This window comes from Mastigoproctus giganteus, chromosome 6 (assembly GCF_048544385.1).
Source record: "Mastigoproctus giganteus isolate SK-2022 chromosome 6, ASM4854438v1, whole genome shotgun sequence".
NCBI lineage: Eukaryota > Metazoa > Arthropoda > Arachnida > Uropygi > Thelyphonidae > Mastigoproctus > Mastigoproctus giganteus.
Window position 1 is genome coordinate 187,438,600 of NC_143580.1, and position 19,285 is coordinate 187,457,884.

Here is a 19,285-nt window from a genome sequence, read left to right on the forward strand (position 1 = left end):
ATAGAAATAATAATACCACCGTGCGTGGAGGTGTGGCCATTCTAGTAAACTCAAGAGTCCCTACTAAACACATTCCACTGCAAACTTCCTTAGAAGCAGTAGCAGTGCGTGTCTCCTTAGGAATCATGTTAACAGTAGTTTCAATCTACCTATCACCAAACAAAGAATATACTTATAATGACCTAGAAGTACTTCTACTACAGATCCCTCCTCCATTTTGTTTATTTGGAGATTTTAATGCACACCACCCGATCTGGGGCTCCCCACATACAGACAGACGAGGTAAAGTTCTGGAGTCGCTGCTTGACAAACACAATCTAACACTGTTGAATACTGGTGCTGATACTTACATCCATTTCTCTACTAGAACAACTACAGCTATAGACTTGACAATCTGCTCTCCAACATTGTATCCACTCATCCGCTGGATAATTCTGGACCATTTTCCAATAATTTGCGAATTCCAAATAACTAGAATCCCTCAGGTAAATAATTCCCGCTTAAAATGGAAATTTTCCAAGGCCGATTGGAAGTTATTTGCTCTCAGTATCTCATTCAATGATGAAATTATCAATTTCCAATCCATTGATGATGCCACACAGCACATCACTTCTCAGATTCTGAATGCCGCGACCAAGGCCATACCAAAAATGCGTACTGGTTCGTTTAAACATGCCAATATTTGGTGGAGTGAAGCGTGCCAACTTGCAAAAAAAGAGAAAAACAGGGCATGGAACCTGTTTCGTAAACACCCAACTACCGAGAACCTTATAAATTTCAAAAAACTGAAAGCAGAAGCGCGATTCGTAAGGAAAAAGGCAAAAAAAGATTCTTGGATCCAGTTTGCCTCTACTATAACGAAGAACACAAACAGCAGAATAATCTGGAATAAAATAAAAAAACTAAATGGTAGATTTCTCCCAGCATCCTCTCCAATACTGAGATGGAATGGACAAGATTTGTCATCTCCAGTTGAAATAGCTAATGCTCTAGCAGAAAACTTTGCCAATATCTCAGATACAGCTGCATATGAACCATCTTTTCAGCAACTTAAAAGAAGGACTGAGCAAAGCAAATTAAATTTCAGTACAAGAATAGCGCTCCCATATAATCAACCCTTTACAATGTTGGAGCTGCAGGTTGCTCTAAACAAATCAAGAAATGGGGCATCGGGACCTGATGGTCTTTATTACGTCATGTTACAACACCTAGACAAAAAGGCTCTAAATTCCCTATTGCTTTTTCTGAATCGGGTCTTCTCCGAAAGCTATTATCCTCGCTCATGGTGTCATTCAACAGTGCTAGCCTTTCCCAAACCTGGGAAAGATCAGACGAATCCATGCAACTATAGACCGATATCCCTTACCAGCTGCTTGGGCAAGACATTGGAAAAGATGGTACACGATAGACTTGTATGGTACATAGAATCCCACTCAGTCATCAGTAGTAATCAATACAGCTTTCGCAAAAACCGATCCACATTAGACTTTATGGTGAAAGCTGAGTGTAACATACGGAACGCCTTTATTCGGAAAGAACATCTTGTCATGGTGTGCCTGGATATTGAAAAAGCCTTTAACACCACCTGGTGCTATGGTATTCTGCAAGACCTATATGCTATAGGACTCAGAGGTCGACTCCCAATGATCATAGAGAGTTACCTTAAAATTAGAACTTTTCAAGTGAGTTATCGTAATGCTGTTTCGCAAGCTCTTATCCAAAGAGAAGGTGTACCACAGGGATCGGTACCCAGCGCTACCCTCTTTGCTCTTAGGATAAACAATTTAGCGCAGAACATCTTGAGTAACGTAGAAATCTATCTTTATGCTGATGATCTTGCGATATCTTGCCATTCACAGAATATGCGTTCCATTGAACGACATTTGCCGCTTGCAATAAACAAAATAGTGTCATGGACTTCACGTAATGGTTACCGTCTATCAGCAACCAAAACTGCAGCCATTCACTTTTGTAAAAAACGCCAACTACATCCAGAACCTGAATTATCACTGGAAGAACAACCGATACCAATTACCAGCAATATCCGATTCTTGGGCATAACTCTTGACACTAAACTGACATTCCAGAAACACATACTACAAACGCGAACTGTCTGTATGGAAAAGCTGAATATACTTAAAGCTATCTCATCTATGACATGGGGAGCTGATCGCTATACTCTACTCCACTTATACTGGGCCTTAATGAGATCTCGATTAGATGATGGTGCTCCTGTTTATGACTCTGCCCGAAAGACTCTGTTAGCCTGTCTCAACACAATACAACATAGTGCGCTCAGGATTGCTCTTGGGGCGTTCAGGACTTCGCCGGTGCAAAGCTTATATATAGAGGCCAATGAACCTCCACTCCACCTTCGGAGAAAGATGCTGCTCCTCAATTATGCAGTTAAAATATATAGCCTTCCATCTCATCCTATCTGGTCATACCTCTATGATCCACAATGGGTAAACCTTTTCAGAAATAAGCCTCTTGAAAACAAACCTACAGGAATCCGTCTATGAGAACTGATTCAGCAGTGGAATATGCAGTTGGACAATTTACATCAAGACAGAGAAATTGTACAGTCTCCATGGAAAGTGTATACCTTCGTGTGATGACTATTTCCGACGTTAGGGAAAACACTCCCTGAACAATCCAACCATTCAGAAACTACATGCAGCTCACTCTTTGGCAAATGCAGACACTTTGCAAATTTATACTGATGGCTCTAAAAATGACACAGCTGTGGGAGCTGCTGTGGTGCTACCAACATCAACAGTGTCTGTTTCATTACCACACGAATGCAGCGTTTTCACTGCAGAACTCTATGCCATTAAGATGGGTTTGACCTTACTTGCTCATGTTTTCACTCCGAAGACTATTATCTATACAGACTCCTTGAGTACAGTGACAGCCCTCCAAGGCAATTCTCGCTCTCCACATCCACTAATAAATCAAATAAGAACTCAAATATCCGAATTTCATAACAATAGGCAGACTGTCACATTCTGTTGGATTCCAGGGCACACTGGAATACCAGGAAATGAGAGTGCAGATAAAGCAGCAAGAAACCCCACTGATAATAACCACGTCCGGATTCCTTACACAGACTACAAATCAATCATACGCCGCATTTGCAATGAAAAATGACGAGAAATTTGGCATAATCAGGTAAATAACAAGTTACGAAATATAAAACAAAATCCACAGCTATGGAAATCTAGTTTCCGTTCAAACAGACATGAAGAGGTTGTGCTTGCCAGAGCACGTATAGGTCATACCCATCTTACACATCACTATTTATTGCGAGGAAATAATCCACCACTGTGCTTCCACTGTAATTCAACGCTAACCGTAAAACATATTCTTATAGAGTGCACTCACTATCAGTATGCCAGAAACACATCATTCCGATCCCTATCAAATTTAAATGAACCTCTTCAAATTAGACATATGATTGGAGACAACTCCAATTTACCTGAGTTTTTCCACTATCTAAAACAGATTAATATATTTATGCTCCTATAAACCCTTTTTATTAATCCTTACTGTGTCTCTCGACAAGAACAGGCGCAATATGGCCAAAGTAGCTCTTGCGCCAAAAAAACCCAACAACAACAACAGCCTAAAGGCCAGAGGTGGGAACAATGCATACAAAGTTCTCTCCTAATCCGCTCGTTACATGGAAATTTTCTTCGTTCAACAGAAACTATTTTAAATGTAATTACCAAGGGGGAATCAAAAAAAATTCACTATAAAGAAGTTCATTAAACAGAGGTCCGACTAATTAAATCAAAAATGAAGCAATTTTAAAATGATGGGAATGGGCCCCCCCTCGCCCCACCATAGTTTTGGCTCTGGATACTCTTGGTCTTGGCACATTATAGCCTTTGATGCTAATGCGCCAATAAAATCCAAATCAAACAAACAAACAAGCTCTGGATACTCAGTAATTGCATTCAGGATTTCATTTGTAAAATAAATGATCATCTCAACAATGGGCTCGCAAATTTAAAAAAAAAATTAACAATGGGCTCTCAAGAGCCCACTAAGGATTTTTTTTGAGCTACTGTCTTATGGGTGAAATGTTTTTTTTTTTTTTTTTTTTTACGAAAACCCCAAACACAAGAGATATTAGAACCCATAGTACTGTACTAAGTACCATGAATGGGTTAAAGGTTGAGAAGACAAAAGAAGATAATTGTTAACATTAGACTTGAACTTCTGTAGACTAATTTTCAGGGAATACTTATGAAGGAAGGGTGTTCCAGAAAATGGCAGTTGAATGAATAAACGAAGAAGATGAAAAGTTGGTTCTGTGAGTTTGAAGTTGGACAGTAAATGGATGTTGGTTGGTGGTGGCACGGGTTTGGACTATTTTGAAAGAGACAGCAGGAATTATAGAAGCCAATTCAGAAGAACAGTGCCCATGGAAGTATCTGTAGAAAAGGTATGCAGCAGAAACAGAATGTCTATGAGACAGAGAGTGGAGAGAGTCTGTTAGAGACAAGTCATTAATTAACCTAACTGCCCTCTTCTGAATGGAATCTAGAAGTCTGAGAGAGGTTTTGAGGGCACAACCCCAGATGTGAGAACAATATTCTGTGGAAGGACGAATTTGTGATTTGTACAGAGTTTACTAGCCCATATCTAACTACTATTCGGCTATTGACTCGACTATTGGCATTCGTGGTGAGCAGACGTATCTTGGTGGTGCTCTTCATAGTGATTACAGAGAATTGGAGATTTTAGGGGATTAGTGGAGTAGAGTAAGATCACAGAGGTTTGAATATTGCTTTTAAATAATTTATTTAGTATATTGTATAGTTTAGTTTGATATAAGTTTTTCTTTTCCTGTAATAGTTGGATTTTATATCATTATAAATATAATTTTTTGAAAGTTATTTTCATTGATAATTAGCAACTTTTATAATGGTTGTTACAACATCCCCCTTGGACACTTCATCAGAGGTTTTCGTGACTCATGGAAATAGCTGATGGTGATTTCTGGGTGATTCGTGATTTTATCCTTTGCAGAACCTGTGACATGTTTTCCAAGGTTGACCTAGTGGATAATCATAGCTCACCTGGCAATTATTTTCTTTGTCACTGTTGTAGAGAGTGTACTGATCTTAAGTTAAAATTTGGTGCATTGCTAGAACAATTTGAGTCACTGAAAAAACGGGTGCTTGCCCTCAAAAATAATGTAACTGGGAGCTCATCAGTGACTCACGATTCTAGTAACCTACCAAGTGATGCACTCCCGGTTTGGCCCTCAGAACAGAATAACCAAGTACAAACTACTCTGGCTCAAAAAAACTTAGTTCTGTTAGGAGACTACATTGTCAGAGAAATGGGGAATATTTTTTGTAATAAGGATAGGTGGACTAGAACCAGGGTATGTCTGCTGGGAGCAACAATTAATGATTTCACCAACAGATTGTCAGATTTTAAGGGGGAGTAAACAGAATATTATTGTTCATGTAAAGACTAATGATATTAAACATACACAACCTGATGATTTGTTAGACAAATATAGGACCATGCTGAAGAAATGCCACGAGTTAGCTCACAATGTCTACATGTCTGCAATTCTGCCCAGACATGACAGGAAGGATCATATTTTTATCAGCTTGGCCTGCACTTGTAAGTAGAAGGAATCTGTTTTGTAGAGAAAAGATACATTTAAACAAAGGTGGTACAGGGGTTTTTGCCAGTATTATTGAGGATACCGTAAAGGTTCGGTGAAACCGCTAATTTGAGAGGGGGAAACAAAACTAATATAAATATGCGTTTATCTGGTAATACTGGTACTAGAAATCTTTGGCAAAGGATGCAAAGAAAAACAGCAAAGAGTTCTTTATTCATGTAAATTCTAGAAGGAAGGGGATGAATCAGATTGGTCCACTTCATATCGATAGTTCTAACTGTTGATGATTCTGCTCAGGTAGCTAACAAACTAAACGAGTATTTCCAATCTACATTCACACATGAGGAGTTATTCAGGGAGGGGGAATGCCGGAAGGGTATTAAACTTTTGCAGTGAGCTAGATGATTTTGTAATAACTGAGAGCAAAGTGGAGAAAAATTGTTGAAGATAAACATAAGAAATATACATGGGGTGCATGGGATCTATCCAGTTATATTAAAGGAGGCAGCAAAGGAAGTAAGCAAACCCTTGGCCATAATTATGAGAGCATCCTTAGACTCAGAGGAGGTACCCATGGACTGGAGATGTGCAAACATGACCCCATTTCACAAAGGAGGATCAAAGGACAACACAAGTAATTACAGACCTGTTTATTTAACTTCTGTTCCAGGGAAATTAATGGAGGCATGTTGAAAGAAGCACTGGAAGATCAATTAGACAGGACTTCAGTTATAGCTCAGACATAGAATGGGTTTGTTAAGGGGAAATCTTGTAGAACCAATTTGATTAAATACTATGATTAGATACTATGATGTGGTCACAAAGGAACTGGATGCAAAGAATAATTTTGATATCATATATTTGGATCTTAGAAAGGCTTTTGATACTGTTGCACATGGAAGACTGCTGCACAAATTGGAGCAGCAGTGTGGCATTGGAGGCAAATTGCTGCTATGGATAAAGGGATGGTTGAGTGGGAGAAAACAGAGAGTGGTAATCAATGGACACTGATCTTTGTGGACTAATATTATTAATGGAGTCCACCAGTTGGGCACACTGTTGTTTTGTATATTTATCAATGATATTGATGAAGGTATATCAGGCTTAATATACATGTTTGCAGATGATACTAATATTGGCAGGGTTGTTAATGGCGTTAACAGCAGAGTGCTACTGACACAAGATCTAGAAAAGTTAAACAGATAGGCTGAGAGGTGGCAACTGAAGTTGAACATTGACAAATGCAAAGTACTGCATATTGGAAGCAGTAAGCCCAGAGTAACGTATCAACTATGTGGTACTGCACTGACGGTGGTAGAGAACGAAAAAGACCTGAGGGTAATTGTGTAGTCAGATATGAAGTTTTCTGAGCAGTACAAACGGTCTGCAAGAGTAGCTTGTGGTGTCTTGTCAATGATATACGGGGAATTTTTCTAGCAGGGTGATTATCCCCTTGTATAAGGCAGTGGTCAGGCCACACCTTGAGTACTGTATACAGGTCTGGAGGCCTCCTTTTAAGAAGGATGTAGAGTTCCTGGAATGAGTACAGAGAAGGGCAACATTAGTGAATGGAACAAAGGGTTGCTCTTATGAAGAAAGGCTTAAATTTTGCAAATTACAGTGTTTGGAGACTAGGCACCTGTGAGGTGATCTGATTGAAGTGCATAAGGCCTTGAATGGTTTGAGCATGCTCAATGCTGATGGGATTCTTCCTCTTGCTCAGAATAATCGCCTGAGAGGGCATAAATTCAAATTGAGGAAAGACAATTGTGGGATAGATGTGTGGAAGTTTTCCTTTAGCCAGCAGGTGGTTGATTGCTGGAACAAACTTCATCTCTCATTATAGAAGTCGATAGCTTAAATAAATTCAAGGCAGAACTAGACAAATATTTGGAGCAGGTGGAACGAGATGTATTTTTTGTTTTTTTTTGGTGATGCTGTATAAGATTACTTTCTTGCATCATATGACTTTACTACTAATACTAATTATGGGTGATTTTAATTTTCCTCTAATTGATTAAAGCAAATGGGAAGGAAACTCCACATGGGGGACAATTTTTAAATCAACTAGATGATTTTTATTTGTACCAGCATGTCAGGGGAAAGTACTAGGAAAAAGAATATTTTAGACCTCATCATCACCCATCATGAACCAGATGACCTAATAGGGCTGACAGTACAGGAACTAGTAATAGTAAGTGATCTAGGAGTTCTATGGTGGATGATGAAAAGAGATGTAGCAGTAGTTAAAATTCAAAGGAATGGCACCTCCGTAGCCAGGTGGGAAGGAGCAGCAGTGCATAGCACACGCTTCTTGATTAGACGGGGTTCGAGCCCGTCACCACCAAATATGGAGGATGCGGAAAGGTCAGGGAATGACCACCACATATCCCGGAGCAGTATGGCCTTAGTTGCTAATGCTCCCAAAACCAAATAACAAACAAACAAACAAAGGAATGGGTTATAATTTCAGAAAAGGAAAGTACAATGCCTTAATGTGATACATGGCCTCTATTAACTGGGTAGATATTGCACAGAGAGCAGATATAATTGAATTATGGTATACCTTTAAAGCATTAATTGCAGAAGCCTTGAATGCATATATACCATTAAAAAATACTCCAGGTGGAGGATTCCAATTTGTATGAATAATGAAGTTGCCGGATTACTTGAGCAGAAAAAGTCAGCATGGAAAAGTTACAGAGCAATAAAAAGTACTGAAGCCTATAACAGCTACAAAGTGATCTGTAATAGTGCCATAGAAAAGTTAGGCTGGCAAAGGTAGATTATGAGAAATCGCTGGCAAAGAGAGCACAAGTGGGAATAAGGAATTCTTCACACATAAAAATGCACAGAAGAGAAAGACAAACTAGATCGGACCCTTATGTAATGGACTTGGAATAGTATTAGATACCCCAGTTGATGTTGCAGATGAATTCAACAGTTACTTTTCATCAGTATTTACAGAAGAAAAACCCTTATGTCAAAGAGAAATTATGGGAGTGAATTTGAAAAATATGTAATTATTGATATTGACATTTCACATGAGTATTTAATAAACAAACTTTCAAGCCTACAGGCCAGTCCAGTAAGGCTCCTGGGGTTGATGGCATATACCCTATAATCTTAAGGGAGGCAGCAAGCGAGTGCATTAATCTCAATGTATCTCCAATACATAATGGCAGTTCTAAGAGTGAAGTGGCAAATTACCGACCGGTCAGTCTAACTTCAGTAGTAGGGAAAATCATGGAGATAATGATCAAGGGTGGAATTCAAGATCATTTAGATAGAAATGGAATTCTGAAGGAATCTCAGCATGGTTTTGTAAAGGGAAAATCATGTTTAACAAATCTGGTTAGCTGTTTTGACAGGGTCACTCATGGGCTGGATTTAAGAAATAATTTCGACTTTGTTTATTTGGATTTCAGCAAAGCAATTGAATTGGTCCCACATGAGCGGTTACTTTATAATCTGGAACAGGTTGGAATCACAGGGAAATTCTTTAGATGGGTAGCAGGATGGCTTCAGACCAGGAGGCAGAGGGTTGTGATAAATAATTATTCCTCAGAGTGGGTTGATAAGAAGTGCGGTTCCCCATGGTTCAGTATTAGGACCACTGTTGTTTTTGATTTTCATAAATGACATCGATAAAAGGATAGAGGTGATGTCTAAATTTGTAGATGATGTAAAGATTGGTAGAGTAGTTAATGATCACTGCCAAGCAGAGCTTCTTCAGAGTGACCTAGATAGACTTCAGGGATGGTTAGAAAAATGGCAGCTATGTTTTAATCCAGCAAAGTATTACAACCTTGGGGGAAACAGTAACCCCAAAATAACTTATATACTGGTGGAGTTGAACTAAACCCAGTAGTGGAGGAAAGGGACTTGGGTGTTACGATATGGGCAGCCATGAAGTTCTCCGAGCATTGCAGACAGGTTGCAAGTAAGGCCCATGGTGTCTTATCAATGATTTATTGAACAATTGCTATTAGAGATAAGGGTGTCATAATCCCATTATATAAGGCTATTGTTAGGCCACACTTGGACTACTGTGTTGAAGTATGGAGACTGCACCTAAAGAAAGACATTGAGTTTCTTTAAAGGGTCCACAGACCGGTAACTCACCTGGTGAGATCAGCAAAAGAGCATCCATATGAGGAAAGACTTTGAATATGTGGGTTGCAGAGCTTGGAGACTAGGCACATTAGAGGAGACTTGATTGAGGTGTTTAAGGCTCTGAGAGGCATAAGTAAAACGAATGAGGATGAAATTTTCACTGTTATAAATGAATCTAGAACTAGGAGCCATAAATTCAAGTTACGGGGGGAAATATTTAGACTAGATTGCACGAAGTTTTATTTTAGCCAGTGAGTTATAAATTAAAATTCAAAGTCAGCTGGATAGTTACCTATGGGGAGAGGGAAACACACAGATTGTCTATTTCCTTTTCTTTTATTAATTATTTATTTTTAAATTTTCTTCTTATTATTTATTATTTTTATTTTTTTGCTGGTGCAGCATAAGCCATAGGCTTCCGTGCACCAGTGGCCAGAAACTTCCCCCCCTAGTGGCTTCTATTACATAACCTATTTGATATCTCAGCATAATATAGCATTATTAAAAAAAATTATAATCTCGTGTAGGACTAGTTATGGTCTTGGAGTGGTTTATATTCTCACAGATATTAGTATCACATGTTCAAATTCATATGCCACTATAAAGGAGTTTTTTTTTTTTTTATGCATCAAAGTGCTATATATGAAAGACTTTGTAATAATATAATTACCAATTTAGCTATTTTCTAATATTTAGCTATGTAATCTATGTTCTAAAAGTATTTTCCTTCATTGTGTACAGTAGAAGACAATAAAATTAGTAAGCCCTGAGAGCAAAATCAAAATCTCTGAAGCTGTTGTTGCTCCTATTATTCTCTTTGAAAGAACTCAATGTTATTACTTTCTGACATGAACACTAAATTAATTTCAAATGAATACTTTTCCCAGCCCATTAAACTATTGTCATGGGGAGTACAGGCTAAGCAGCAGTGTCAGTATGAGACTAAATACATATTGCATATCATTTGCAACCTCCCTCTAAGGTGGATTCTAGAATGTGTAAATTAATGAGTGAAAACTTTTCTGAAAGGTTTCTATATAATTGTTCCTCCATCAAAGCATTAGTGAAATTATGCATTTCTGAAGTATGAAACCAGTCCAGAAACTACAAAAATGTCATCTCCTGTACTCCAGCTCTCAGGAGCATCACTACATGTAAATTAATTTTATATTACTGCTGGGGAAAACAGTTTTTTCCCCTTACAGGCTAAGACAGTTTTTGCACAAGAAATGCTTAAAAAAACACCAGGGTTGTTTTCTTCTCAACCCATCTGTTGAAAGATTAAACTCTTAAAGTATATTTGTTATTTTATTTACCTATACTATTTGTATTATTTATTTTCAGAAAACAATACTTTTATTTTCAGGTATTTTCTCAGTCAAGTGATGCACGTGAAGTTGTATCTCTTCATTTAGTAGAGGTTAGCCCCCATCTTAGTCAACTACAAGAATTAAAACTATGTGGTACTGTTAGTGTTGTTAAGGATGTTCTAGAAGTTGAAGACTCAAGGCGCCATCTTCACCTTCATACAAATCGGGATAATGATGAACTGATGTATAAACATAACATAACAAAACATGGGGTTCCAGTATCCTGGTATAGAAACTTGGAAGATGTTCCACGGGGGTTTTCTTTTTTCATTGCCTATGAATTATTTGATGCCTTTCCTATTCACAAGTTTCAGGTAAGTGAATTGTATTTAGTGGGTTAATACGATTTGTATTAATACACAGTGAGATGGATATTCAGTTTTTAATAGGATTTTTTAATCACTATTGCTTATCTTAATTACTTATTCTGTACTGAATGAATTTGATTAAAAATATTCTAAGCTGCAAATTTCTTGCTTTTGTTCATTCTGTTGTTATTTTAGTTCATTTTCATATTGTCATTTTCATATCTGCAAAGTGAGTTCATTAAAAGATATATTTTAATAAATGTCACTAAATTTATTAATTGAGCAATTAATAGCAAAGCTGAGACATGAAAGCTGGTCTGGAATAACATGTCATATTAAATTCTGCAGAGTCCTTAGGGGAGTGGCAAAAAATTATTACAAATAATTAGCAAAAGATGATTAAATTGCTGAGAAAAGAGTTCAGAGAAACTCACTTTACAAATTAATGCAAATAATTTGAAATTATAATAAGTTTGAACACAGAGGTGTGTTTATCCTTAACTGAAAAATTTTTCCATTATAAAAACATTTTAGATGATATATTTTTATGCGATTGCTTTTTTGTAGTCATACCAATAATGACAATGTGTTGGCTGTTAGGTGTTGTTCTTTTCTTTGATCCAGGAATAAAAGTAGGAGTCTTTTTGGTATTATTTAAATAAAATAAATTAAATAAAACAAGCTTCCAGACTTGTATGCAATACTCAAGGTGTGGCTTACCATTGCCTTTATACAGTGTAATAATTACCTCCTTATCCCCACTGGCAAAATTCATGTATATCATTGACAAAACCCCATGCCTGCATGGTTACCCCCAGGTCTTTCATTATGTACTAACTTCGTTGTGGTACTGCACAGTTGGTATGTTAATCTCAGATTACTGTTACCCCTGTACAGTACCTTGCATTTATCAATGTTCAGCCCATCTTTTTTTTTTTTTTTTTTTTTTTTTATGAAAACCCCAAACAGGAGCGGTATTAGAACCTATAGTACTTAGTACTGTGCTTGGGTTGGAGGTTGAGAAGATGAAAGAAGATATTTTTTGACATTAGACTTGATCTTCTGCAGACTAATTTTCAGGAAATACGTACGAAGGAAGGTTGTTCCAGAAAATGGCAGTTGAATGAATAAATGAGGAAGATGAAAAGTTGGTTCTGTAAATTTGAAGTTGGACAGTAAACGGATGTTGGCTGGTGGCGGCACGTGTTCGGACAGTTTTGGAAGAGAGAGCAGAAATTATAGAAGCCAATTCAGAAGAACAGTGCGCATGTTAGTATCTGTAGAAAAGACATGCAGCAGAAACAGTACACCTGTTAGACAGCGAGTGAAGAGACTGTTAGAGATGAGTCATGAATTAACCTAACTGCCCTTTTCTGAATGGAATCTAGAAGCCTGAGAGAGGTTTTGTAGGCACCAAAACCTCTCTGTCTTCTAGATTCCATTCAGATGTGGGAACAATATTCCAGGGTAGGGCAGATTTGCAATTTGTACAGAGTGAACAGCTGTTTGGAAGAAAAGTAATGCCAAGAGCAAAAGAGAAAACCAAGTTTGTTAGATGCAGAGGAAGCAATATTTGTAATGTGCTTGTGTCAAGAGAGATTAGAAGTCGGGGTAATCCCCAAAAGAGATATATCATTTTGCCTAGAAATCGGAGTGTCATCAAAGGTAAGCATAGTAGCAGAAGAATCCTTTTTGCAAGATATAAGACAAGACTGAGTTTTACAAGGATTGAAATCAACTAAGTTGTCTTTGCCCCACTGGAGAATTACCTGGAGATAGGCATTTAAGGAATTGGTAGCGAATATTCGAGAAGTTGAAGCTGATTGAGCAGGGCAAGGTTTCTCAAAATTGAAAGTGGAATGCAATGTGCTATCATTGGCAAAAATATGGATAGGTTTTCCAGTCAATGGAAGAACGTCATTAATATAGAAGAGGAAAAGAGCGGGGGAAAGAACTGAACCTTGGGGAGACACCAGCATTAGTGGAGAAGTTAGACAGAGAACCATCACCCTCAATGTGCGATCAGAGAGAAAACTGGATAACCAGTTACAAAAAACAGTCTGCAAACCATAAGATGGAAGCTTGTTTAGAAGACCTTTATGCCAAACACGATCGAAAACCTTTGAGATGTCAAGAGCAACTGCTTGTGTTTCACCGAACTTTTCAGCATCTCTGTAGCCAGGTGGGCAGGAGCAGCAGTGTGTAACACATGCTTCTTGATTAGACCGGAGTTCGAGCTTGTGACCATCAAATACGGCGGATGCAGAAAGGTCAGGGAATGACCACCGCATATCCCCCCAAAAGCAATATGGTCTTAGTTGCTAATGCTCCTAAAAACCAAATAACAACAACATCATTGAATTTGTCCATAAATGGGTAACATAAACCAGTGGATCGACACTGATGGAATCCATACTGATGATTGTTGATCAGACCAAAGGTTTCTAGGTAGTTTAAGAGTTGGCGGTTAATTGATTTCTCCATTACTTTAGAAAGAGTAGAAATAATTGCAGTGGGAAGATAATTTGATGAGAGGGATTTGTCACCCTTTTTAGGAACTGTCTGGATATGAGCAAATTTCCAAGCAGAAGGAAAAACACCTTTGGAATAAGAAAGTGAAAAAAGTTGGCAAAGAACATGAGTAAGTTCAGGAGCACAAGTTTTGAGAACAAGTGGAGATATATCATCTGCACCTGGAGCTTTCTTAGCATTGAATGGAGCATGTTGGGAATGGTGGGAGGTGTTTTATCAAGATCATTAATACATGAGTTGGAAGATAAATGGGATGCTGGCAGGTCAGCTTTATCCTTGGGTGAAGTGACAACAGAACCATCTGGTTTTGACAGAGGTGGAAGCATCTGCCTTATTTTGCCAGATCTCGTGGCAGTAGTATACTCTGAGTACTGTCATTAACCACCCTGCCAATCTTTGTATCATCTGCAAACCCTGTATATCATCTACAAACTTAGACACATTAAGTTGAAGTTTCATCAGTATCATTAATAAATATTTAAAACAACTATGGACTCTCACTGAACACTGAGGAACTCCACTGGTAACGTTAGTCCGAGAGTAGTAGTTCCCGTTGATTACTACTTGCTGTCTCCCACTTAATTCTCCCTTTATCTGTAGCCATATCTTGCCATTAATGCTGACTGCTCCAATTTGTATAATAGTTTTTCATGTGAAACAGTATAAAAATCCCAAATTTTTATACTGTTTCAGAGAGCTTTGAGTATCATTATAAGTGAATGCAGTGTGAATTCAAGCTCCAAGAAATAAGTTTTTTGAAAATTTTGCCATTTTATTTGCTTAATTGTCATATTATATTGTACTTTATAAATAGCTTTATAGTCTTAGTTACTCGTTATTTTTAATTTAGATAGAGATTTTGTAAGTTACTTTTTGATATACGTAAAACCGTTGTTTCATTCAAATCTTGCCGCCATTGTTATAATATAGTGAGTGGAAGGGAATTCAGATTTTTTAATTGTGGTAAATAGGTAGATGTAACGTAAAACTAGATAGCGTAATATGTATCACTGCCTGTAGGAATTTATTAAATGGTGTAGTATTGATAATTAGTTAATTAAATTGATTAATCTTATTAATTTTCATTGTTAATCAATAGTATTCAATCGTGTATCGTGCTCCACACTAGAGCAGCAAAGCAATGGGCACAAAGTAGCAAGAGTGCTGTGGCTTGGGGAGAACTGAGGGGGAGCTATTCTCCAATGTATCACAGCCTAAAAACAAGGTGTGACTTGTGAAATGTTTGCAGACCTTTCTGGAACAGGACATGATATACCAAAGGATTATGTTTTTGTGTGTGCAGAGAGTGTCAGGAAATTAGGTGCCAACATAGTGTTAGATGGGTGCCTATAAGAGTTTGAAGGGTCCAGTAGATGCCCTCAAAGGTATTAAAGTGGGGAACCCATCAAGCTCTCAGCTGCCTAACTCAACACCAGAGCTCATCCTTTTACGTCAGCCAACACAGTGGCAATGTCCAAGGCAGAATGTGCTGATCCCACAGGAGCTAGTTATTGTTGGTGACTCCATTGTCAGGGAGACAGGTAATATATTGTGCAAAAAGGATAGGTGAAATAGGACCAGGGTATGTCTGTCAGGGGCAAAAGTTGATGACGTAGAGCAGATCTTATATTTTAAGAGCACAAAGGTTGATATTGTTGTAGATGTTGGCACTAATGACATTAAGAGTAGCAGATCTGAAAATTTACTTAACAAGTACAGGTCAATGTGGAAAAAAGTTAGGGAAAAAAGAAAAGCGAGTTAGGGTTAAATTTTAAAGTGTCTGCAATTCGCACTGGAGAGTTTGTGCTAGGTTCACGGGGTACAGTTTTTCTCAGCGTGCTCTGTGCTTGTTAACAGGCAAGACTGCTTCTACAGGGATGGGATGCACTTAAATAGCGGGCGGGTGGGGCGCGGGGGGGCAAGAGTTTCCTAATGCTATCAAGGCAGTGTTAGGTGGGTTGGAAAACTACTAGCTTGGGGGGATTCACAGATTATAAGATTAACAGTAGCTGCAGGCAGAGGTGAAAGCGATTCTTGCACTGCTTCTATTAGAATGAGCAGTGGCCTGGAGGGTGGGGTGCTGGGGATTTCAGGAACTGGTGAGAATCGTCATGGAACAAATAAATAAATGAGCTATGTTAGGGTAACTATGAGTCAGAACAGGTGTATGTATACTTGCATGTACACCAATGCTAGGATTACAGTAAATAAATGTGATGAATTTGAAGTGCTGGTCAAGACATCAAAGGCAGATATTGTTGGGATATCAGAGACGTGGTGCTTAAACAGACTGCACTGCTTATATCTGTGTGACACAGATATAAGCAGTGCAGAATTGGAATTTGGGGAGTACAATTTGTACACAAAGGATAGACAGGATAGGAAAAGAGGAAGGGTTATGTTGTTAGTTAAGAAGCACATAAAATCTAAAGAAATGTATCCAGTTGCACAGATGTACAGTGCAATGTTAGTCAGTTTGGTGTGACATAAGCACTGGGAAAGCAACAATGAGAGTAGGAGTGTGTTGTAGGCCTAATGACTCTGTTACAATGAACAATTATACAGTGAAATAGTTGGCCAGTAAATCACAAATGTCTAATAATGAGGGATTTTAACTTCCTAGATATTGACTAGAACTTGTGGGTTGGGCACTTGCACAGTAGTAAAACTTTTGTGGATTTATTGGATGATTTTTTTCTGTAACAGCATATTCAAGAGGTAACCAGAGAGAGTAATACTCTTAATCTGGTTATCACAGTGATTATTCATGTATTAAGAATTTGCAGGTAAAGGCACCACTGGATGGCAGTGATCACAGTGTACTGATGTAGGATTTACTTAATGATATTACTATCATCAAGGGTAAAGGGAAGGGTTTTTGCTTTTGTAAAGGTGACTACAGTGGTCTCAGACAATTTTTAAATTCTATACAGTAGAACCAACTAATGATGTTACCAACAGCAAATTCTAAATTGGAAGCATTCAAGGAATTAATCGTAGAAGCTATTAGGATTTTAATATCGATTAAAAAATACTGTTCAAGGTCATCTGACATCCATTTAGGCCTCAATGGATGTCAGATGACCTAATGAGACTCGTGGCAGAGAAGAAAAATGCATGGGATGCATATGGTTTATCGGGTGATACAGAAGCTTAGGGTAGATGTAAGCTGGTGTGTGCAATCAAGTCACAAAGAAGGTTAGGCAAGCAAAGGCAGATTACGAGAAATCTTTGGCAAAGGATGCTAAGCAAAGCAGCAAGAATGTCTTTATATAAACTCTAGAAGGAAGAGGATGAGTCAGATTGGTCCACTTGATATCGATGGTTCGGCTGTTGATGATCCAGCTCAGACAGCTGACAAATTGAATGAGTATATTGCATCTACATTCACACGTGAGGAATTCTGTAGGGAAGTGGGGGAATCATTATGCTCCATGTTAAAGTTTAATAGGAAGCTTATTAAACTTTAACATGGAGCTTAATGATTTTTTAATAACTGAGAGCAAAGTGGAGGAGAAATGGTTCAAGTTAAACATAAGAAAGACACCTGGGGTGGATGGGATCTATCCAGTCATATTAAAGGAGGCAGCAAAGGAAATAAGCATACCCTTAGACCATGTATAAGTATAGTGCGAAAGCATCAATAATACGTAGCCAAATCTGAATGAACAGAATATTAGCAAAGCGGCATCGTTTTAAGTTATATCTCATATTGTGAATACCTTCACAACGAGTTGCCATGATATTGCACTACTTCGAATAAGTAACGCTTCACCTGAGGAGAAGACTTCCCTTAGCCCTAATTATGAGAGCACCGTTGGACTTGGATTAAGTCTCCACGCACTAGAGATGTGCAAATATATCCCCTATTCACAAAGGGGGATCAAATGGTGACACGAGTAATTACAGACCTGTTAGTTTAACTTCTATTGCAGGGAAAATAACAGAGTCACTGGTTAAAGAAGCACTGCAGAATCATCTGGAGGAGACCACAGTAATAATTCAGACACAGCATGGGTTTGTTAAGGGAAAACCTTGTCTGTCAAGTTTGATTGGATACTGTGATGTGCTTATAAAAGAACTGGATAAAAAAATAATTTTGATATCATATACTTGGATTTCAGTAAAGCTTTTGATACAGTTGCACATGGAAGACCACCGTACAAATTGGAGCAGTATGTAAGTGCGCAAGTTGCTACAATGGATAAAAGGGTGGTTGAATGGAAGAAGACAGAGAATGGTAATCAATAGATGCTACTCTTCGTGGACTAATGTTATTTGTGGAGTCCCCCGGGGTTCGGTGTTGGGCACACTGTTGTTTTGTATATTTATCAATGATATTGATGAAGGTATATCAAGCTTAATATCCATGTTTGCACATGATGCTAAGGTTGGCAGGCTTGATGACATTAACAGCAGTGTGCTACTGCAATAGGATCTAGAAACGTTGGGTAGATGGGGTGAGAAGAGTCAACTGAAGTTTAACGTTGACAAATGCAAAGTACTGCATATGTCAATGTATATTGAATAGAAGTAACCCCAGAGAAACGTACTAACTGTTTGGTACTACACTTAGGGAGGTAGAAAATGAAAAAAACCTGGAATTAATTGTGCAGTCAGATAGACGTTTTGTGAGCAGTGCAGATATGCTGCCAGAGCAGCTCATGGGGTCTTGTAAATGATATACAGGAATTTTGCTAGTAATGAAAAGGAGGTGATTATCCCTTTGTATAAGGCAATAGTCAGGCTATGCCTTGAGTACTGCATACTGGTCTGGAGGCCTCATTTTAGGAAGGATGTAGAGTTGCCTGAGTGAGTACAGAAAGGGCTTCAAGATTGGTGAGGGGAATGAAGAGATCCTCTTACCAAGAAAGGCTTAAATTCTGCAAATTGCAGTGTCTTGAGACTAGACACCTGCGAGATGATCTGATTGAGGTGTATAACTCCTTGAATGGGTTGAGCAGGCTCAATTCTGATGAGATTCTTCCTCTTCCTCTTACTCAGGTTACGAACCTGAGCAGCATAAATTGAGGAAAGACAGTTGTAGAATAGATGTGCCGAATTTTGCCTTTTGGCAGCAAGTAGTTGATTGCCTGATGAAACTTCCATCTGTCATTGTGGAAATTGATAGCTTAAATAAATTCAAGAAGGAACTGGACAAAAGTTTAGAGAGAGTGGATGTGTGAAATGGGTTTTTTTTTTTTTTTTTTGCCTTTTGCTATATATTAGCTTTCTTTCTTGCATCACATGCCTCTACTACTGCTACCTTTTTTGTTGCTATCCTTTAATATAATTCGATAGATTCCATC

At 38.2% G+C, this 19,285-nt stretch overlaps 1 protein-coding gene across 1 annotated transcript in view; it reads left to right on the forward strand.

Moving 5' to 3' along the window:
• The window catches only part of LOC150084816 (protein arginine methyltransferase NDUFAF7, mitochondrial-like), a 115,782-nt gene that overhangs the window by 50,718 nt on the left and 45,779 nt on the right, over positions 1–19,285 (forward strand). The window contains exon 5 of the mRNA XM_090375564.1: positions 11,133–11,450. Coding sequence (XP_090231690.1) covers positions 11,133–11,450 — 318 coding nt within the window. The remainder of the gene's footprint in view (positions 1–11,132; positions 11,451–19,285) is intronic.